Here is a 23288-nt window from a genome sequence, read left to right on the forward strand (position 1 = left end):
TTCAATGAACATTGATTGTGGATCCAAGCAAAATGATATTTATTGACTTCAATCTTTTTCTCCATTTATCATGATCTTGTCTACTGATCCAATTATGATTTTGGTTTTCTTTACATTGAATTTCAATCAATATAGTCTTTAATTTGATTTTCATCTGCAAATGCTTCAAGTCCTTCTTGTTTTCAGCAAGCAAGGTTATATCACCTGCATTTCAAAAATAGTTAATAAATATTCCTCCAGTCCAGATGCCACATTCTTTATCAAGAGTCTAGGTTCTCAGATTATTTGCTCAGCATACAGATTGGATAATTATGGTGAAAGGATACCACCTGGGCACACACTTTTAATAACTTTTAACTACACAGCATTCTCTTGTCCTGTTTGACCAACTGTCTTCTGTTCTATCTATAGGTACTATGCAAATGAGCACAATGAGTTCTTCAGAAATTCCCATTCTTTTCACTGTCATCCAGTTTTCTCATGACTCAAACAGTTGAATGTCTTAGCAGTCAATAAAACACAAATAAACACCTGTCTGGTATTCTCTGTGATTTGTCAAAATCCTACTCTATTTCTGGCCAGAATCACTGGCAGCTCCCCATTTATGTGCTCCCATAACCACTAATGAATTATTGTTGTTGTAAGGCGCCATAGAGCCGGTTCCGACCCAAAGTGAGCCTGTGTACAGCAGATTGCAACACTGCCTGGTCCTGCTCCATTCTCACGATTGTTCCCATGCTGAGTCCATTTTGGAAGGCAGTGTCACTCATCTCTTTGAAGGCCTTCCTCTCTGTTACCACCCTCTACTTTACCAAACACATCCTTCTCCGGGAATTGCTTTCTTCTGATCACATGCCCAAAGTATGTAGGATGAAGTCTTGCCATCTGTGGTAGCTACACAATTTTATGCCAACTTGATAAAAGAATGAAGGGGTGGAGTGTAGCCTGTCAATCAGGTCAAAGCCTGATTAAGAACTCCTTTTGGGCATGGCCTTCTTATGAGGACTCTGGGAACTACTTCTTCCTCCCTGGAGGCAGGACAGCCTCTCTCTCTGCTTCACCTTCCTGCTGACAAGCCACATGAACCTATGCTGATGGCAGCCAGAGCCCTGGAGCTGGAGATGCCACATGGAAAGCCGCACCAGCACTGAGATGCTTCCAGAAGATTTCTCACCCACTGGCCGGTGATCTTACTACTTTCTGCATCATTGCATGTGCTGCGTGAGTCTGTAGAAGAATTTATGGACTAGTATCAGACTTATGGGCTAATATCAGACTTATGGGCTAAGATCGGACTTATGGACTTGATCTGGACTGCACTGAGTTGTTTTCTTAATATGAAAGTACTTTTGGATATAAAACTCTCTCTTACACACGAGAGTCTCTGCATTTTTCCCCTCTGGTTGACCCCGACTAACACACCATTGTTGCCTCTAAGTACTCTGGTTGTACATCTTCTAATACAGATTTGTCTTTTCGGCAGTCTATGGTAACGTTTATATTCTTCTCCAGCACCATACTTCAAATGCATGGATTCTTCTTATTCAATGTTCAGTTCAACTTTCACATGCATATGAGACAATTGAAAATACCATGGTTTGGGTCAGGTGCGCCTTAGTCCTCAAAGTAACATCTTTGTTTTTCAACAATCTTAAAGAGGTCTTGTGCAGCAGATTGACCTAATACAGCTTATCTTTTGATCTCCTGACTGCTGCTTCCATGAGCATTGCTTGCGGACCCACGCAATATAAAAATCCTTGGTAACTTCAATCTTTTCTCCCTTTATCATAATGCTACCTATGGGTCCAGTTGTGAGGATTTGGGCCTTCTTTACATTGAATTGTAATCCATACTGAAGGCTTGCAATCCTCGACCTTCATCAGCAAGTGCTTCAATCTCTCCTCAGTTTCAGCAAGGCTTATGTTAATAATAAGCCTTTCCTCCAATCTTGATGCCACATTCTTCTTCATATAATCCAGCTTCTCTGACTATTTGCTCAGCACACAGATTAAATACGTATGGTGAAAGGATACAACCCTGACACACACCTTTCCTGATTTCAAACCATTCTGGATTTCTTTGCTCCCTTCACACAACTGCCTGCCTCTTGATGTAGGTGCCAGCTCCACGTGAGCACAGTGAAGTGTTCTGGGATTCCTTTCTTCTCTAGGTTACTCATAGTTTTCTAGGAGCCACACGGTTGAATGCCTTGGCTTAGTCAATACAACAGAAACAAACATTTCTGGGGTTCTTTGCTTTCAGCCAAGAACTACTTGACATCAACAATGATATTCTTTGTTCCACATCCTCTTCTGAATCCAGCCGGAACCTCTGGCAGTCAATGTCCATGCACTGCTTCAACTATTGCTGGGTGATCTCCAGCCACGTTTTACTTGCATGTGGTATCAGTGGTAGTGTTCTAGTTTGAGCATTCTGTAGCGTCCCCTTTCTTTGGAGGGGCACAAATATGGGTCTCTTCCAGTCAGTTGGCCAAATAGCTGCCTTTCAAATGCCCTGATTCCATTCATTAGGCCTTTAGTATCTGACAATGTTTGAAATCTATAAAGTTTTGTCAGCTCCTTCCTCCAATGTTGGGATCTGAGTCCTCCATTTTCTCCTTGGTCTGGAAGCTCTGCTGAATCCTGTTCTCTTGGGCTGACCCTGACATTTGAACTATCAGTGACATAGCTTCCGGCATCACAGATACATACAAGCTATCATAGTTTAACAAAACAGACAAGTGGGGAATTTTTAAATTACCGTCAGCAAAATTTTACTTGTAAGTGATATTAATGACATTATTACAGATTTTCTAATTTCTGTTGGGTCGCCCCTCTTTGGAACGGACACAAATATGGATCTCTTCCAGTTTGTAAGCCAGGCAGCTGTCTAAAATTTCTTGGCAGAGACAAGTGGGCAGCTCCAGTGCGTCCTCAGCTTGTTTAGATCACTTAAGCGACTTTCCCTCAGCTCCTGGGCTTTTCTTTCATCAGTGTCTGCAGCGCAGCTTGGTTTTCTTCCCTCAACACCACTAGTTCGTACACACATGCTACCTCTTGAAGTGGCTGAATGCAGACCAGTTCTTGCGGGCAGTGAGTGTGTGCACGCCTTCTCTCTTCTTTTGATGCTTTCGGCATTCATTATTTTGCCCAAAGAATCCTTCAGTATTGTACAGAGGCTTGAGTTTTTTCTTCATTTTCTTCCCTTTTGTTTTTCTAACTCTAGGTCTTTGCAAATTTCATTACAATACTGTACTTTTTGTCATAAAACTGCCCTTTGAAATTTTCTGTTCAGCTTTTTCACTTCCACATTTCTCCCATTTTCTTTAGCCGTAGATACCACAGCAAGTTTCAATCTCTTCTCCCATCCCGGCTGATGTTTTGCTTCTTTCCAATGACCGTACACTTTTTCATGTACAATGTTCTTGATGTCCTCATACAACGCTCAGCTCTTCTGGCATCCCTGCTCAAAATGTCAGCTCTTTTCTTGAGTGGCCTCTGATTCAGGTGGGTTGTACTTAAGATCGGAGCGCTGGCGGCATATGGGTACGAGCTGGCCATCTGAAACGACCTGCCGCTCCACAGGAATAAGGAGGCCTTCAACTCCTGTAACGAGTTACAGCCTCAGAACCCCCCAGGGACAGTTCTACCCCGTCTTACAGCATCACTGTGAATCAAAGTTGATTGGATTAAAGGGAGTTTGGACTGTATTTTGGCTCTTGTGGACTTGTTTGACTTTTCCTTGGCTTCAAGTTGAACTTGAATATGAGCATCTAATTATCTTCATAATGAGGACAGCTACCCAGTGATAACGATCTTTTGCTATTTAACCTGTTTTCAGAAATCTTTATCATTTCATTGTAGCACAAAAAGAAATTTGTAAATAAGGAGATTTACTCTTCCCACATTGGAAAGAGTGCTTTATTGGTGGTGACAGACTTTTAATCATAATCTCCTATATTTATAGAAATATGGTCAACAAAATGAATACATACCTTCCAGAAGTTCAATTTGCTGATGAACCAACAGCTGATCAATCTATTATAGAAAAAAAATTAGCTTTAAACGTGTCAGAGGAAATTTTAAAAAACTAAATAGACTATTCATATCTTACATTTAAAATATTTCTAATTAATTCAAATTATAATATCACTATATAAGCATACTTTATGTTATTTTATAGTGTGAAACTCATACTAAAGTATTTTTCATTGAAAACAATCTACTGAAAGTTTTCAAGAAATGAATGTTTTTACCTACTACTATAGTGGGCCCACTTACCTAAAATAAAAACAAGTTATACCAAAATCACTATATAAGTTAGAAAATAAAAGGAAAAAATAATGTTCCTCCTATAAAGGACTTATGAAATATTAACACGGGAGGGAGGGAAAAAAAAAGAGGACCCGATGCAGAGGGCTTAAGTGGAGAACAAATGCTTTGAGAGTGATTAGGGCAAAGAATGCAGGGATGTGCTTTATACAATTGATGTATGTATATGTGTGGATTGAGATAAGAGTTGTATGAGCTCCTAATAAAATGTAAAAAAAGAAAAGAAAAAAAAAGAAAATGATTAGGGCAAAAAAAATTAACACTTTTAAATCTATTTAAAGGGCTATTCTCTATAATTAAAAATTATTCTTTTAAAGTGTACTTGATATCACTTGTAGTAGGTGACACCCTCCCCAGTTTAAAAACATCAAATTTAGAATATTTCCTGCATAACAAAAGACCTACTGAAAGGACTGTCATGTGAACATGTGCTCTCCAATTGCACTGTGTGTAATTATATGCATCCAGAGTGCAATGGGGGCATTTCACTTACCAAAAAAAACCCTGTTTTTATGTCACGGGGTCTATTGATAAAATGGATACAAAAGACTTCATTTTCTAAAGACTGCCAGACTTGTAACATCAAAATCCAGGATTATTTTTCTTCCTCTTATGGGGAGAATTTATAAATTTGGTTCCTCTAAAGAATACGGCCAGCATAACACAAATAAAATTATATTAATTATAATTAAAACATGAGTTATATTTTAAGCAGAATGCCAATGCCTTTTGTGACTACTTTCTGAAACTCCAGCTTTACTGAATGCTCTCTTCGACTGCCAGGAAATAAAGAGCACAACAGAGTCCCAAACTGAGGTCTTTGCAATAGAAGCTCATTCCATTTCCTTCCTTCACTGTTTGACCTGGACAGGTTATTTTCATTTCCCTATACTTGAATTTCTTTTCTTTAAAACTGTAATAACTAAGCATCTACCCACTGGCATCATTAAGTAGATTATGACTCATGGCAACACTATGTAGGTTTTCTAAGACTTTGAAGCTTTCAGAAAGCAGACAGCCTCGTTTTCCTCCCAAGGAGCAGCTGGTGGGTTTGAACCACTGACTGACCCTTAGGTTAGCGGCCCAATACCAAACCACAGCACCACCAGGACTCAGTTGATACATGCATATGTTTATAACAAAGGTTAGAAACAGTGCTTAACATATTACTGGCTACTACAGTAAACATTTAGTAAGCACGATTTCCCAAACTTTCTCATAATCATGGCGATCAGGAGGAACTCTGGGGCGCTGCCAGTCAGCACTGAACTGTGAGCAGATTTGATGGGTTGACCCAACTGGCCCCTCTGTGAGAAAAAGACAGGGCTGTCTGCTCCCGTAAAGACTCAAAACTCAGGAAACTCTGTAGAGGGTTGTCAGGACCTGGGATGGATTCCATGGCAGCAGTTTTGTCTCATTTCTAGCGGAACAGTGGGGGCTGGGGGTCATTGGCGATTACAGTCAAGATTATAGCATACTAAGATCATGGAAGTTTCCTAAGACATTTGTATTTTGCTTGAAAAGTGAAATTGGCTTTGATGAATTCGTGTTATCTTAGTATTTTACATTTTCGTAAAGCAATCATTTGCTAATTTGTAACAGGAAGTACCATCATTTTTTACTGAACATTGTATGCACTTGAAATTACCTGACATAAATATTCTAATCCAGGTGGACAGTTCAGTGGCACTTCTGGTGCTGGCATCCACGGTACTCCGGCAGGGCCACCATGCTGACTGTACACCGGCTGATTTTGGACAGGAAAGCCAGTGGTGGTGGCACCGTAAAAGCCAGCTGGTGGGGGTGGGTAGCCGGCCTGGGGGCCAGGGTAGCCTGCATGTCCAGGAGGTCCCAACATATCAATAAATAAAGTCATTTGTAAAATAAAGGTAGCAAACATTTCTAGGGTTACGCTAGCTATTTATACGCAAAAGTTAATGTTTACGTTTGTAATCTGTCAGACAGTTTTTGATTATTTGATCTGTGGTTTCACATCTATTTCTATTTTTAAAAGTAGTACTCTAATAGACTTAGCTCATGCCTGTGGCAGTTAAGTAATTCCATGTCAATTTGAAGATATATAAAAGTGGAGGGGTAGGGTCCAGCCTGTCAAACAGGCCTTGCTTTCTCCCTTTGACTTCCAGTTTGCTGATCCTGATGGCTGCTGGAGTCCTGGAGATGTGTTTACTGCCATCGGAGCCTCAAGATGTTGCACCCACTGGCCTGTGATCTCCTTGCATTGTACATCATTGCCTATGGCTGCGTGAGTCTGAAGAGGGACTTAGGGAGTAGTATCGGACTTATGGACTTGAGTTACACTGGGCTGGGATGTTATGCCGATATACAAATACTTCTTGATATAAAGTTCTTTCCTACACATGTATGAGTGTCACTGAACTTGTTTATCTAGTCAACCTGGCCGAACACAGTGCCTTATACTGTTCAAATGAAAATGTGCTTTAATGCTTTAGAAACTAAAAGAAAGTAAACAATGATTTAGATCCCCCTACTGGAAGGTTCTGGAAAATTCGCATTGATTAGAGAAATGGCAGTGGGTGAAAGGCCCCACATATAGGCTGTGAGCCAAGTATATTTAAGCCAAAGCACCTGTCAAAGATGATCCGAATTACGACATCTCATGGGAAAGGTCAGCACTACACTGCACATACTGGGCCCCCAGAAATAAGGAAGGGTCTGGTGTAAATGTGGTCATTCCACAGTTAGGAAACCCTGACAGGATCTCCCAGATACAAACCTTCTTATTTCCTTGGACAGACTTCGAATTCTAAATATGAATTAATTTGTGTATCCCCTAATTTTAATGAGCTATGGATGGATTGCATTATACTCCAAGTACCATGAGAAAAATTATAGAACCTAACTGCCCATGCCAGTTAGCTGCTTCTGACTAATAGGAGCCTTATGTAACAGACTAGAACTGCTCTTTAGGTTCCCTGAAACTATAAACCTTCATGGGAGAAAACAGCTTCATCTTTAACTGGTGGGTTTGAACTACCAGCCTTGAGGTTAGCAGCCCAACACTCAATCCACTGTGCAACCAGGGATCCTTAAGTATTAGACATTGGTTAATAATTCTCCAAACACCACCCTTATAAGAATTTATGGTTGTACATTACACCCTATCTTGAAGAAAACACTGTTAGTGATAGGACAATATCCCTAAACCAACAAGGCTTATTACTGTTATTATTATTCAATGTATGCACCAAATACTCAGAACAAAGATGAAGCAGGTGGGAATAATGGGTGGCGACTGGAATACACAAGGTGGAAAGAATGAAGAGGGCATGCTAGCTGGAAAAGATGACCTCTATGATAGAAGCCAGAGCTCCAAACAGGATCCCTGGTGATGCAGTGGGGTACACATGGGTCTGCTAAACACACAATCAGCAGTTCAAATCCACCATCCACTCGGAGGAAGAAATAAAGACTCAAAGCCTTGGAAATGCCCGGGAGCCAGTTCTGCTCTGTCCTTTAGGGTTGCTGTGAGTCAGAATTGGACAGGTGGATCTCACTGGATGGAATCCAATAGACTATCTGTGGAAAGAGATGTTATCAGTCAGACTGAGCCCAGTAGTTCATGTTGAAGTTGAAGCTAAAAGATCATTAAAATAAATCAAAAGAGCCAAAGTCCAACCTTGAATATTTCCCCCATGAGTTTAGAGACCATTTCAGGAATAGACCAAGCCAGATGAGTTGTATATAGACCTGTAGATAGTTGTTTAAACAACAAGGAGATACTATGTGATTTAAAATCAGGAAAGGTGAGTGTCAGTGCTGTATTTTTTCACCAGATTTATTCTATCTCATGCTGAACAAGTAATCCAACAAACTAGATATGAAAAAAAGTGTGGCATCAGGAATGGAGGAAGACTTATTAACAAGATACAATCTGCAGATGGCATGACTTTACTTGCTGAAAGAACTTACGGATGAAGATCAAAGATGACACTCTTCAGGAGGGTTTATACAAAGAAAACAAAACCCTCACAACAGGATTAATGACTGAGGAGCCCAGGTGGCACAGTGGTTGCATACTGGGCTGAAAACTGCAAGGTCGGCGGTTTGAAACCAACAGCTGCTCCACAGGAGACAGATGAGGCTTTCTACTCTCTGTAAAGAGTTAAGTCTCAGAAACTCACAGGGGGCAATTCTATCAGCATCAACTCAATGGCAGTGAGTCTGGTTTGGTTTTTGAACTAATAGGAAATATCATCCTACAGAGAAAAGATTAAGATTGTCCAGGCTTTCACTTTACAAGGATCCACAATAAACACCCATGGACACAGCAGTCAGAAGATCAAATGACTGATTGCATGGGTAAAAGAAGATCAAATGACTTATTGCATGGGTAAATATGTAACAAGTGACATCTTTAGAGTGTCTGCCTGATCCAAGCCATGGTATTTTCAATCATCTCCTAACCAGACAATAAACAAGGAAAACCAAAGAACTGATTCATCTGAATTATGATTACAGTGAGGAATACTGCATATTCTCTGCACTGTGCCCGGCCCGGAGGAGGAATAAATCTGTTCTGGAAGAAATGCAGCCAGGATACTTCTGAGCAGGAAGAATGGCAAGGCACTGTCCAGTCTCCATCCTCTGGACATGCTAAAGGGGGAGTTGATATGCTACCAAGGCCTTCATCCTAACAACAGAGATGGCGATTTAGCTTTTATGCACTAGATTTTTAAACTGCCCCTTGAGTGAAACTTAAAGTTCAGTCAAGGTTGAGAACGACCCCATTTGATGTTTGCCATTTTTCTGCTGCTTATTCTTTTAAATGCAAACAGATGAGATGCTAACCCCACTGGGAGTTTTCTAGTCTTAACAATTAAAAAAAAACAAAACCCGTGCTCACAAACACTAGTTTGTTCATGCTAAAAACAAAGATGTATCCTTCTGCCCAAACTGGCTTCTCTTTGACATGAAAGCCCCAGGATGTCACCCAAAATGGGGGTGGGCCACTCTTTGTATCTCTGGGTGCACCCTGTGCATGGCCATTAGGTATCGTTTTCATGACTATGACAACTGCATTCGTTTAAAGAGGGGAGAAAAAACCTGCATATGCATTGATTCAAATGAAAAACAAAATCCCTTTCTGTGAAGTAAAAGGACTTTTCTTAGAAATGCGGGGCATGCAGTGGCATGTACACAGAAGTAAAGACCTCCTTATTTGTCGAAAATGAAACTGGACTTTCCTCTGGGTGACTGCAGTCCCATTACTTCCATTACAGCTTTAAGTTTCTGGTCCCTCTTCCCCATTGCTTCTGCTGGCCATAAGTAACCCGAGCTATGACGTGGCACAAAAACACCATGGGGAAATCCTACATGAGGCTATAAGGCACAATATCACCAAACAAATGGGGAACCAAGCAAAGCTTTTACTTTGGATCTACTGATGGGGGGAAAAAGTCACTATTATATTTTATTTGCAAATGATTACTCACCACTGTTTTTACTGGCTTTGTTTTACACTTTCACTATCCTCTATAAAAATATACATATTTTCCCAATAATAGATATTCAAATGAAATAAACAAGAACGAGGCTGCCCCAAAATTTCATGACCTGAATTTTAACCAAAAAAACACACAAAAAGAAATCCTCAGAGACACCCATATCCTTTACAGAGTATCAATAATTGACCGATTTGCTTTTTCTTCTTTAATTAAAAAATCCCAAACTATTTACCTTGGAATGCTGCTGGTGGGTATTGAGGGGCATACCCAGCTGGGAAGTGTGGTTCTGGCTGAGGAGCAGTCACACGCACACCTGTAAGACAAGGGGAGGCGGTCCCTGCTGCTTTCATACAATATGTATGTGAGGAAGAAGAGGAGTGTTGCACTCAGGCAATGCACATTTGCATGGTCTTTGGCTGTACTGAAGCACGTTCTGTGAATCTTTAACTTAGGTTGTGCCTGTTATCAGAGCCAGTTTGCAGTACAAGCTTATTTTGAACAAATTCTCTTTTAGGTAAAATAAGACAGCCGAGTTACTGGGAGTGGATTTAATTAATTTTAAGGACCATTGTAAAGGATTATTCTTTTAGTCATGCTCTGTTTGACAGAAATGTCATAAAAGCCCTCATTTCACAGGTAAATTCTGACCCTCAATCAGCATATTGTATTTGCCAATTGATATAATTTAAATATTTACATATATAACATACACACGGAAAAGAGAAAACTAATCTTGATGTAATAGAGTATAAATTATATATTTCCAAATAAGCCTAAAATTTCTTAGAGGGTTTCTCTAAGCTTTTTCTTTTCTAAATAATTTTATTTGGGGGCCCGTGCAACTCTTATCACAATCCACACATACATCCATTGTGTAAAGCACATTTGTATATGTTGTACATCATCCTCAAAATATTTTCTTTCTACTTAAGCCCTTGGTATCAGCTCCTCATTTCCCCCCTCTCTCCCCACCCCCATCCCTCATGAACCCTTGATAATTTATAAATTATTATTATTTTGTCATGTCTTACACTGGCCAATGTCTCCCTTCATCTACTTCTCTGTTGTCTGTCCCCCAGGGAGGGGTTTATATGCAGATCCTTGTGATCGGGTTCCCCTTTCTACCCTATCTTCCCTCCACCCTCCCGGTATTGCCACTCTCACCACTGGTCCTAAAAGGATCATCTGTCCTGGATTCCCTGTGTTTCTAGTTCCTATCTGCACCAGTGTACATCCTCAGGTCTAGCTGGATTTGTAAAGTAGAATGGGGATCATGATAGTGGGGGGCGGGGGAAGGAAGCAGTAAAAAAGAACTAGATCTCTAAGCTTTTTCTAAAAGGAAAATTAATGTAGTAGATATTCATGTATACCTTCTTAGTCAAAACAGTGAAGTATACATTGTATTCTAAAGCATAAAAACAAGTGAACAAAAGACATATAAACATGATTTTATTACTTACTTTGTTTGTTGTCCATGATTTAAATTGTTCTGAAAAAGAAGTTCTGGTGTTAATACTGCCTACAAATTGCTCAAACATGATACAGAGCATCACATTTAGTGTTGTACAACCCCACACTTGGTTCATCTAGCAGCTAGCAGGTTGAGCTCGGCTGTAGTCACCATGCTGCGTTCCTTAGTGAGATCTTGGGGGGCGGTCAAAACAAAACTGCCATGCAGTCAGGTGACCCTACACGGGTTTTCTGAGGTTCTGCGTCTCCATGGGAACCAAACCAAAAGGCCAAATTCACTGGCAACCAGTGTCCCCTGTAGGTTACTTACGGTATAGACTCGTGTATAAGCCGAGTTTTTCAGCACAAACTGGGGTGCGGCTTATACACGAGTCAGTGGTACCCCAGCAAGGTGTAACATCTTGTGGGTGATTGCCGTTCCTCCGCTGTTCAAAGCCCCGCTGACACTGCTGGGCTGGGCTTTGAATGTTTGTTTACTCACATCTAACCAATCAGAGCCATCCTATAACGTGTATCTTTGAATAAGCCTTTTAAAGACCATGTGCGAAGGATGTGGCATGAGTGGATGTCATCTGGTCAAGCCCGACTAACCAAAGGAGGAAATCTCATGAAGCCTGACATAGAGTTAACAGCAAAGTGGGTTCGAGATGCATGGGAAGACATTCCAGAAGACATGGTGCGACGTGCCTTCCAGAAATGTAGTATCAGTAATGCTATGGATGGCAGTGAAGACTGCGCTTTGTATGAAAATGACGGCAGTGATGGTGATGACGGTGATCTCAGTGAGGACAGCGTCTATGATGACCTCACACCAGCTGAAGCTCTGCATTGGGATACAGATGATGATGAGGAATCCAGTTTTGAAGGATTTTAACTCTTTACATTTTAGCTTGGTTGTTGATTGAGCTCAGGGAATAGTACTCCTAAGGTATCATTGTTGATACCTTATTGTTTTTGTTGAACCTATTTTCCACTTACTGTGCTGGTTTACTAATGTTAAATGACTTGTTATCCTGTTATTTATGTTTCTTATTTAAAATAAATATTTAAATACATTACCCCACTGATGTCTCCATTTTTAGTAATTTTATTTTCATTTGTTTTGATTATTGAAACTCACCAATAGCGTCTGCATTTTCCACCCTAGGCTTATACTCGAGTCAATCAGTTTTTCTAGTTTCCCAGGTAATAATTAGGTACCTCGACTTATACTCAGGCCGGCTTATGGTCGAGTATATGCGGCATTTTACTTCTCAAGTAGCTGATAAAGCTGCCTGTCAAGTGGACCAGGGATATATATAATGGATATTAAGCTCACACTTAATCACTAGCCCCAATGTATGATTTGGCCCTATTCAATACTTGCCTTCATGAAGTGATAATTAAAGATATGGGTGCTATAGCAAAGTGTGGTAAAGAAAGCAGATCGTGCCTGGCTATAAGAAAGAATAGCATCTGGAGTCTTAAAACTTTGTGTTGAAAGAGGTAGCCATCTAAAAGAAGTGTCAGCTAAGTCCACATGGCAGAAGCACTCTGGCCCATATGATTCAAGGATTGTAAAAAATAAAATTCAAGACCAGAAGAGGAAATTATACGAGAGCTTACATTCTAACACCCAGTTTGCAGAAGGCTATTACTGATTTAGATTTTGGAAGCCCAAAATCCACTGGCAGAACTCCTCCACAGCTCTGACTAGATATGTGACTAGCTCTTCCTCAGAGCGCACTACGACAGGGATTACTGCATTATGTTGTTGTTGTTAGGTGCCATCAAGTATCGAGGTGGTCCTGACCAATAGCGACTCTATTTACAAGAGAACGAACACCTCCCAGTCCTGTACCATTTTCACATTTGCCATTTTTGGTCCCATTGTTGCTGCCACTGTGTCCGTCCATCTTGTCGAAGACCATCCTTTGCACTGCCACTTTACCAAGCATGATGGCCTTCTCTAGGGACTGGACTCCTCTGAAAACATGGCCAAAGTACACGAGACACGGTCCACCATCCTTGGCTGTAATTCTACCAAGGCGGATTGGTACTGCAATATTCTTTCTCAATACTGTAATTCAAACACATGACTCTTCTTTGATCTTCCCTTTTTAACGTCTGCCTCTCACACGCATGGGATTGAAAATACCTTGGCTTGGGTTAGGCAACTATAGTTAGCATAAAATTTAAGATCTTACCATTTGTTTTCCCTTTTGACCCAATTTTAAGTTGCTCTAGTTTTATTATTCACCTTTTACTTTGAGATTGAAGTGTTCGTATGTTTTATTTTGTTGTTACTCGTGAGGCTTTGGGAAAATAATTTTCATGATATGTAATCCAGGATAGGTAAATCTATAGAGACAGTATTTAGATGAACAGATACTCAGGGTTACAGTAGGGGAGGTGGAGGGAAGTGGGGAGCTAATAATAATGGATACAAGAATGGGAAAAAAACCAATTCTCCAAAACTGATTGTGGTGAAGACTGCACAACTCTCTTATACATTTAAACGACTGAAAATTACCTTATATAAAGTATAAAACAGTAAGAAAAACCGAATCTCTGCCTGGGCTTTGTAGACACTGTCCACTAGGAGGAAGGGAGAGGCTAACCTTAAGGCTATCCTATGCCTTCAGCCTTTCCCACCACAGCTCAGTTACCCATCTCTCCACTGAAGACCCCACTCTTCTTCACACCTGTTAGCCACAATGCTCACAAAGGGCACCGACTCCACTGCCTGGCTGTTTTTTTCTTGGACCCACAAACAAATATGGACAAATTTGCCCTTTCCAAGGCCCACTACAGCCCTGTCTGTCCCTTTATTAACATCTCCCCAGGTGCCACCTCAATTAGTAAGTAAAAGTCAACCCATGTCCTTCCTAAAACCTGGTCTTGATGAAGAATCTATTTCCTTCTCTATTTCAAAACTGTCTCTTATGATTGTCTGCTTTAGACATACATTTTCATCATCTAGGCAAAGTTGTAAGAAGAATCCGTTTCCCTTTCTATTTCAAAACTCTTTCTTATTATTGCCCACTTTAGATATAACATTTCATAATCTAAGAAAACATGTTAAGAAGTAGTTCAGCAGTGGTTAAATAACTCAAAACTGCTTGATAGCAGTTTGCACTAACTTGTCAGAAATCAACTACTCTGGTTCTCAACAGACCAGTGAGCAAAAAAGGATTACCAATGGTGTCTTTCTGCAATTAACATCTAAACTGAGTAACAAGCCAGGCAACCATGTGTAACCGAACTACAGGGTTTTCCCAGGCTACTTAAGTTCTTCTGGTCTATCCCAGAGACAGGAAAGTGAAAAGACTGACACAACAGTAGACACAGGTGGCGGTGGGGATTAGGTGCTGTGGAATTGGAGCGCCTCGACGCACAACGAAGCATAACTGTCTGGTCCTGTGCCAGCCTCCCGACTGGTCTTCATTTTGAGCCCATCAATGCAGCCACTGTGCCCATCCATTTCGTTGGCAGTCTATCCCTTCATTAACACACTGAGCTAAACATCTCTAAGGTTTTTATTTATGTCCACTTTGCTCTAATTGTTCTTTAATATGCTTGGTTAAAAAAAACACGCTCTATGGAATTTCAGCAATCTTGAAGGACTATTGCCCCTTTCGGAGCCCTGATACAAGTGGGCTGCTAACCACAAGGTCAACATTCAAAGGTGCCAGCAGCTCTTGGGGAGTAAAAAAAGTTGTCTGGGCTTCTATCAATTTCCAGCCCCAGAAACCCAAGGGTACAGCTCTACTCCACTGAGCGGCAATGGGTCAGTCTCTTTCATGGCAATGGGTTTCAGGATCGCCCCATGCACACGCCCTTTTGTCTTCAATGTCATAAATGTACTCATTATTAAGGGCAAATCCTGAATAACAGTCAAAAGAAACAAGGGCAATTATTTTTAAAACGTGCAAACAATGAATTGGGGGAGGGAGGGGTGGAGGGTGGGATTTAAGCTTTCCCAAGTGAACGAAGATGGAAAGTGAGAATGCTGGTAGTCTCAAAAATGGAAAACACTTTTTTTTTTTAAGCTAAAAAGACAAAAAATAGAAAAAAGATTTCTTCTTAGTACTTAGTTGCTTCTGTTTGGGAAGTCCGATGTGAACTAGAAATATAGGTTGGGCTAAGGAGAGGAATTCATCAACTAATGGGACTTTGCATTGGTTCTTCCTGAGTTAGTCATGGCCAACGATGTGACACTGGAATGGACCACATTGGCAAAATGTGTAGGTGAGCTGCAATGATCACTGGACCAGAAAAATTTGGGGTTGATACCTAGCGAGAAATTTAAGCTTCCTCTTAGAAAACAAAGGCGAAGGGCATGTTAAATGGCAACCGAATCTCTTGAATGGCAGAGCTGGAAACAATGGTGCCCAGGTCATAGATGGCTACGCCCCATGAATGTTTTACTCTCCATGGTTCAGGCAAGAAGCCAATATTTCACATCAGGCTTCTGAAAGGGCTCACTGTGCCTCTTCTGAGTCTCTCATTTCAGGGCTTCAATCCATACTGTTTCCTGTTCTGGTCATTGTTCCAAGATACCACTTTGTAAAACTTTGGGTCTGTCCTGATTTCACTGCATCAGCTATGTTCAAACTGGTTGAAACAGGCCAGAAGCCTTGATGAAGGTGCACATTGTGTTAGGAATAGTTAGAGGCCTTTAAGGAATGGCGTTTCATAAATGCACGAGCCCTACACAGTGAGCACCAACTGTGAGCATGCACTGCGTTCCTTTCATGGACTCTGAGATCATTCCACCCTGGAACAGACATTCAAGGAAGATAAACCAAACAGAGGCGAAAACTGGGTGTCTTAGTTCCTATTTGCTCTCTTTCTTACTATTTTGTTACATTACATTTTAGGCTATGGTTAGTGAAGATGAGTACCTTTTGGCCAAAGTGCTGCAGAAAGAAATCTTGAAATCTAAGTCTGCGCTTTCCTGAAATGTTGAGAACTTTAGCAACTACAGAATTAGCTTAAGTATGAAAAACAATGTGTCCTAAGCTCTGGTGTAAAATAACAAGTGCTCTTTGTACCTGTCTGGACACCAGGTAGATAAAAACGCGATATGCCAGAGGAATGAAGATTTCCTATGAGGTCCCTCCCTCGCCATTTGCTTGCCTACTTGAATTTGAGGGTTTAGTCTAAGATAGTGATATTCAGTTTGGAAAATGGCCAGTTATGACCTAATTGATTAAATAATTCAAAAGAAATGATATATATTTAAATAAATGGCTTCTACTAGTCTACTCAAAAAATAATTCAAGAAAGAACTCCAGGAAAGAACACCATATTTGTGTTATACTAAAAAAAAAGTCTGAATCATTATATATTGAAACTGAGTTACTTCTGGACAAAAACAGAAGTAACACAAAATGTAATCTCGTTTACTTCCTAACTCTGTTGAAGGAGGATTCAGAGGAAATTATCCACAGCACTTACAGTTCTTAGGCAAGAAGGGAGGGTAGAAACATGACACCTGCTGAGGTAACTCACAGGTCAAATAATTTTCATGTTGTTTAGGTTGTGGATAAGCACATTTTTAAGGTGTGGTTAATATCTACGGCAAAAAAGCATGTCATCTGTGGAGACTTACTTTTGGTAAAGGTAAGTCAAAAGGAAGTGGAAGCATTCTAGGATTCCACCACATGTGTGAACTACGGGAAGGAAATGGGTGGTGGCTGAGGCTGAATCTAAATTCAAATACACTGTACCAGTAAGGGCTCCTCTAACTACTTCCTCCTGCATGTCCAGTTCGAGAAAAAAAATCTTCTCTGAGCTAATTTCTGAGAGCACACCTTGAATAAGAGTACGCGTGCATTACTTGGGACCCAAATGATATAGTGATGGTCCCATTTCACAAAACCACCACCATCAAGGACAAAAGAAACAGCAAGCCTTTAGATCGGTTATTCCCCTTTCATTCATTTGCTTTATTACTCTTTAAGTCTTCTGTGACAACCCAGATTTCCCTCTCAATTGTGTGTTGTGTCCTGTACTCCTTACAGAGGAAGAAATCAAGAGATTAAATGACTACTTAAACCTATAGCGCAAGCCTGAATCAAGGTGGCTCTTCAGTGTCTGTCCTTTGTGCTCAGGACAAGGCATACTTTCAAATGGCCAGACTTCAGTGAAATTTGTTAAAGGAAGATCTTTATCTATTTTACGTGATGCAAAAAAAAAATCTTGAAATTTAATTTATGCTGTTGGCCACATGAAAAACTTTTGCCCAGTGTAGTACAAACAAAACACTCACTAAAAACCCAACTTGGAAAATGAAAAACGCAATGTAGATATAAAGTGCTTTAGATGAAAGATTCAGTACCATTCAAGGTAGAGTACAAATCAAAATAAGCATACATAAACATTAATTGCACAGTTTGTGTTTTGTTTTTTATCCCAAAGAGTATTGATTAAAGGGGTATAGCATGCAAGACATGGTACCAAGCACTAAAGCTACAATGAGCAAATGAATGCAGCAGACAGAAAATTAACACAGTATATCATTACAAATACTCTAAGTGCTATGACTAAAAGAAAATGATACCATAAGTAAGTGGAAGGGGCAATCATTTACCTGGTGGAACACTGCCATGAACAAGAGTGCTGACATAAACCTTAAGAAAGTACGGTAACACCAACCAGATGGCCCACGTTTCTGTAGGAGATGGAGAGGCCTTTATAGGCAGAGGGAACTATGAGACTAGAGGGGTGGGCTTATTTAATGAACTGAAAAGTCAGGGGGGTTACTGAACAGCGGGGAGAGAAAAGAGGAGAGAGAAAATCAATTGATCCCCAAATGAAGATGCACGGTTCACAGGGGGCATTCACGAACACCTAGCACCCCTCCACTTCCCCGCTAAGCTCTTAAAGGCCAGATCATAGCCACCAGACTGGTCCAGAAGGGGATGCTTCATTGATGTTCATTAAATCAACCTGTGGGTGGTATTATTTAATTCCTCCCAGTCAAATGAACAGTTCCCTTCCAATTTTGAAGGCTGCTTCAACTAAAGAGCAACTATTTCACTTTCCACTTCTCCATCCACTACAGAAATCCATTTATATCCTTTGGTTTGTTCAAAGTATGTTAAGCCCCAGGGTAGCAATAAAAGAAAGTTCTGTTTGCAAAGTTTACAGAAGAAGAGATCAAAACCATGCTTTCATGCCACTGAAGTACATATTTCAAACTGCTCAACTCTTATGACAAACAAGGGCTGCCTGTTCCTGGAATTGGGAAGTGATCATGCCAAGATTTCCAGGTATCAGTTTATAAATCAAGCAACACAGGAAACCAGATAGAGTTCAATGTTAAACAATAGCTGAGTACTTTTAGCAGTGCCCAAACAGTGCTTTAATTACATTACCTACATCAACATGCTTAATTAGTCTTAAAGGCCTTTCAGAGGTGTGGTAACAAAAGCACATAGATGAAGCAGCGGGCTTAAAAGTTCTCAGGTCCTAAGGGGCAGACAGAATGGAAAGTAAGCAGCTGGTGCGACTGATTTTAACCATCAGTGGTTTCTATCTTTCTTTCACTTTCTATTTCACATGTGGAGTAGGTAGCATATATTTCCAAAATGTATTGTTGTTGGTGCTGTCAAGTGTTCTGTATTCAATTCTGACTCACACCAACCTAGTGTCAACCACTGGGGCTTTTCGATCCATTTCCGTGAGGGTCACCTCAACTTCACCAAGGACAATGTCCTTTTTCAGGGACTGGTTTCTCCGGAGAAGATGACGTCTGTGAGGCAAAACCTCTCCGTCTTCTAGGAAACGTTCTGGCTGGACTTCTTCCAAGGTTTTTGTTTTCCCAGCAGTCCATGAGGAATTCGACATGATTTGCCAACACCGCAGTTGAAATGCATCAAGCCGTCTTTGGTCTTCATTATTCGTTGTCCAGCTTTCATCAGGAATATGAGGTAATTGAAAGTACCATGCCCTGGGTCAGGTGTACTTTGGTTCTGGTAGTAGTATGCTTTCTCTTTAACATGAAAATAGTTCTTTCGCAGCAGACATGGATCATGCAATAACAGTCCCTTGATTTCTTGGCTGTTGCTGCCGCCAGGGGTATTCATCGTGGACAGAAGCAAGACGCGGCCCTGGACACGTCCAATCCACTCTCCGTTTACCCTGATGGTGGTCATTGCTTCTGATGTGGTGTTTTTGGTTTTTGTTTTAGACTTGACGTTAAGATGTAAATCATAGCGAAAGCTGTAGTTTTTGAAATTCATTAAGGGCTTACAATTCACTTAACCTTCCAGCAAACACGGTTGTGTTATCTGCGTTTGCCAAGTACCACCGACCGGCTACCAGTTGATACTGAAGGGCAGCTAGGTGACGCTATTAACTGTCCCTCCAACAACTCCAGTCTGCTGGCGGGGACCCTGAGCTCGGCTTCTCCGCATGATTGCACAGTGCTAACGAAGCGGAAGCAGAGCCCAGAAAAGGCGGTTTCCCGCAGGGTAAATCTCACCACTGCGAAGGTCAGGAAACGGCCAGCGACTCTCCCCCACTCCCGGGGCTTCCCAGGCGGCCAGCCCGGCCCGGAGCCGCCGCACCGGAGCCCCGGGCCCGTGGCCCTGCCCTCCGCTCCCCGCCCGCCCGCCCCGCGCGCGCCCGGACGCGGAGAAACCGCCCGGGCCCCGGGGCCGAGCGGCGCCGCGCTTCCGCGCCCGGCCACCTACCGCCACGGGCCGGAGCCCGGCGGACAGGGGGAAGGCGCCCGAACGACCCCGCCGCCCGGCCCCGCGGCTCCCAGGAGGCTCCAGGGGCCCAGGCGCGCCCCGAGCAGCCCTCACCTGCTCCCCGCGCCGGTCGCTTCCTGGCGGGCGAGGGGCGCTCCGGGGCCGGCCGGCGGGAGGACGCGGCGCCGCGGGAGCTGGGGAGCCGGGAGTGGGTGCGGCCGCCTGTGGGCGGAGCTGGCGCCTGCGGCCACTTCCTCCTGGCCGGCTGCGGGCGTGCGGGAACTGGGACAGTTCCGGGATGTCCTTCTGGGGGCGTCTTTTCTCCGTTAGCGCTGTGCCTTTCTTTCCACTAAATGATGTTGAGAATGTGTTCGAGTCGAAACGACCCGGTGCTTTCAGAGTGTTCCTTCCGTTCTCCGGCGCCAGGGCCGGCGGTGCCGTGGAACCGACTCCAGAACCGCGAGACCTGTATTTCCTCTGCCGCCGCGCTCTCCCCGAGGGGCGGGTAGCTTTGAATCAAAGATCAGCATAATGAGTACTTGTTGAACTTTAAGACTTTGTTCGTTATCCCCCCTTACAAAATGTATTTATGATAGCGACAAGTGGTCTTTCAAACAAACCCTTGCTGTATTACTCTCTCCCTCCTTATCCCTGCTTTCCTCCTGCGAATCGAGATTTATTAAAAGAGGGGTGGGGGGTGAGAAAGAACTTTGAAAAGATGGAAAAAGTCAGGTGGCAGCTGAGCTACCTGCATTGGAATCCTTTCTCTTGGGCAAATTACCTGATCATCTCTGCGCTCTTTTTTTATATATCTTTAAGATGTTGGTATAATATCTATCTCTTGGAAGTTTTATGAAGTATATGGAAATTTAAAATACAATACATGTGTTAGGTTTCTCAGGTGGGTAATACCTCAGTTCTTGGCTTTGCACGAGAAAGAATCCATGCAGAATTCATTGGTTTGTGATCCAAGTGGGTTTTTACAAAGGATGGAAGTTTCAGGTTTTCTAGTCTCAAAAGAGTACACGCTATTTCAGGAAATTGTGGCATGTGTGCATGAAAGCCACGCTGGGGCCCACAACCGAACACAGGCTACTTCCTTCGTGGGACTGTATGCCCACACACGGTGACTTGAGGTCAGAGACCATGGCACAGCCTAGCAGGTGCAGGAGCAGGTTAAGGGGAGAAGGGCAGAAGAGCATATTTGAGTGTCAGGCTGGGGAGTCGTGGTCGAAGGTATTGGTTGACCCCACTGGCTGAACCAAACCCACCTGGCTCTGGAGGGCCTGAATAGGATCATGCCCAGTTAAAGTCTTCTTGGTTGGCTTAGGCTTGCCTGATTTCTCTTTCCAACCTCCTGTAGGGGGTCTTGTGCAGGCGTGGGAGGGACAACCCTACATCCCTATTCTGCTACCTAACATAAGGAGCTTATAATGAGGACTGCTGAAAAGAAAATGCCCAGCAAATGTTGGTTCTCCAGGGACTTCAAAACGTTCAAAAACTGAAAGGAAATTTTCACCTAACATGCATCTTGGGCACTTCCATGTCCCTAATGCAGAATTGCAATATATTAGAGTTTAAGTAGCAAGCACTAGATTTGCTGAAGGCTGTGATTTACAGTGAGCCCTTGACTTAATTTTGTGTCTTGACATAAATTTCTATTTGAGATTTTCTTTCCATCTAGCTACAATGGAGTAGAAGTTTGACCTTAGGCAGACTGTATAAAAGTAGATGACAATTGCCCAAGGCAGCCTCGGGAGGGGTAGTTTTGCCCTCAGAGGACATGACTGATAGTGCCCTTAATAGAAGTTAGGATACCAATTTAAATATTACATACTAAAAATAAATCATAGCTATATGAAACTTTCTTATCTGCGGATGCGTTTTTGCTTTGTTGACTTACTGAAATACGTGACCAAGATATTCCTGTGGGAGTCACACAATTTCATGTCAACTTGATAAATAGCTTTAGGGGTAGAGTCTAGCCTGTCAATCAGGTCACAATCATGCCTCCTTGTGGGCGTGGCCTTCTCATGAGGATCTTGGGAACTTCTCTTGCTTCCACCACTACTGGATCCACAAGACTTTGCACCCGCTGGCCTGTGATCCTCCTGCGTTCGGCATGATTGCATGGCTGCAGGAATCCAAAGAGGATTTTGTGCACTAATATCAGACATATGGGCTAATATCGGATCTGTACTGGGCTGAGATGTTTTCTTAATATACAATTACTCTTCCACATAAAGCTCATTTCTATACATATATGGGTGTCTCTAGTCAAATCTGCCTAACACAATTCCCAAAGAAAAATGGACTCTATTGAATTTGGGGAAAGGATTGATATTTTTAATTTGTAGCCAACCAGATTGAATGAAGATTTCCAGAACTCTGTTGTAGAGCCAAAGCAAACAATACCCATGTCATTGAGTCCATTCTGAGTTCGTTCTGTCGTTGAGTCCACTCAGAGTGGTCCTATGGGTGGAAATGCCTCTTTGGGTTCCCCAAGCACAGAGTGACTGGTGAATAGGAACTGCCGAGCTTGTGGTTAGCAGCCTGTGTGTAATCCGCTCTGCCACCAGGGCTCCTCCCGGTGCAGAACAGTTCCCAATTTACAGCTGAGGGAAACAAGAGAAGATGCTTTTATGTGGTTGGCCAAGCAAATGGGCACACTAGAACATATGTTGCCAATGTAACGTCCTATTTTCTGGGACCAGCCATCTTTTATTAGGATCTTCTTGGGCAGTAATTGAGGTCTGGTTGGTTCATTGAGATGATTTAGCACAAAGCTTCTGCATAATCTCAGAGGGAAAGGTGGTAGTGGTGGTGGGGGTGTTGGTCACAAGGATGGCATTTTCTCCACATTCTAGGCATTGACGGAGATGTATTTTCAGCCTCGTGATGTCATATTTTCAATTTGAAGATATTTGGGTGGTTACTGCACATGTTAGGTGAGCCAGATCTGGTCTCAGCCAGTTTGGGGACCCCAGGCTCTTAAGTAGGAAGCTCATGATTTGTCTAAAAACCTGATGTCAGTTCTGGTTTTAACACATATCAGAGATGGTGGCTACACTGCATATCTCAAAAGAGTTCATATATTATGGATGCAGCCCATATCCCTAAGGAAGTTAAGCCTAGTAACTTAAGTCACAACCCCAAGATACATTCCACCTTGATCCTGCCTGTGGTAGTCTGGGGGTGATTAGAGAAACAAACTCATAGACACTCATATGTGTATAAAAAGGAGCTTTATATAAAAGAGCAATTGATTATTGAGAAAACATCCCAGTCCAGATCAAGTCCATAAGTCCTGTATTGGC

At 42.1% G+C, this 23288-nt stretch overlaps 1 protein-coding gene across 3 annotated transcripts in view; it reads right to left on the bottom strand.

The window, feature by feature from the left end:
- LOC142454710 (phospholipid scramblase 1) overlaps window positions 1-20222 on the bottom strand; it is a 29081-nt gene extending 8859 nt beyond the window's left edge. Inside the window, exons 1-5 of one of the 3 annotated variants that reach the window (XM_075555900.1) lie at window positions 20086-20222; window positions 11278-11306; window positions 10050-10130; window positions 5980-6164; window positions 3995-4037 (exon numbers count right to left, since the gene is read on the bottom strand). In XM_075555900.1, the coding sequence (XP_075412015.1) occupies window positions 3995-4037; window positions 5980-6164; window positions 10050-10130; window positions 11278-11293 (325 nt within the window). In that variant the 5' untranslated portion in view covers window positions 11294-11306; window positions 20086-20222. Of the gene's footprint in view, window positions 1-3994; window positions 4038-5979; window positions 6165-7660; window positions 7805-10049; window positions 10131-11277; window positions 11307-20085 lie in introns of those variants that run through there. The other 2 variants (XM_075555901.1, XM_075555902.1) reach the window with 2 other exon arrangements.
- Window positions 20223-23288: the final 3066 nt, after the last annotated feature.

Source organism: Tenrec ecaudatus, chromosome 8 (genome assembly GCF_050624435.1).
Source record: "Tenrec ecaudatus isolate mTenEca1 chromosome 8, mTenEca1.hap1, whole genome shotgun sequence".
Taxonomy (NCBI): Eukaryota; Metazoa; Chordata; class Mammalia; order Afrosoricida; family Tenrecidae; genus Tenrec; species Tenrec ecaudatus.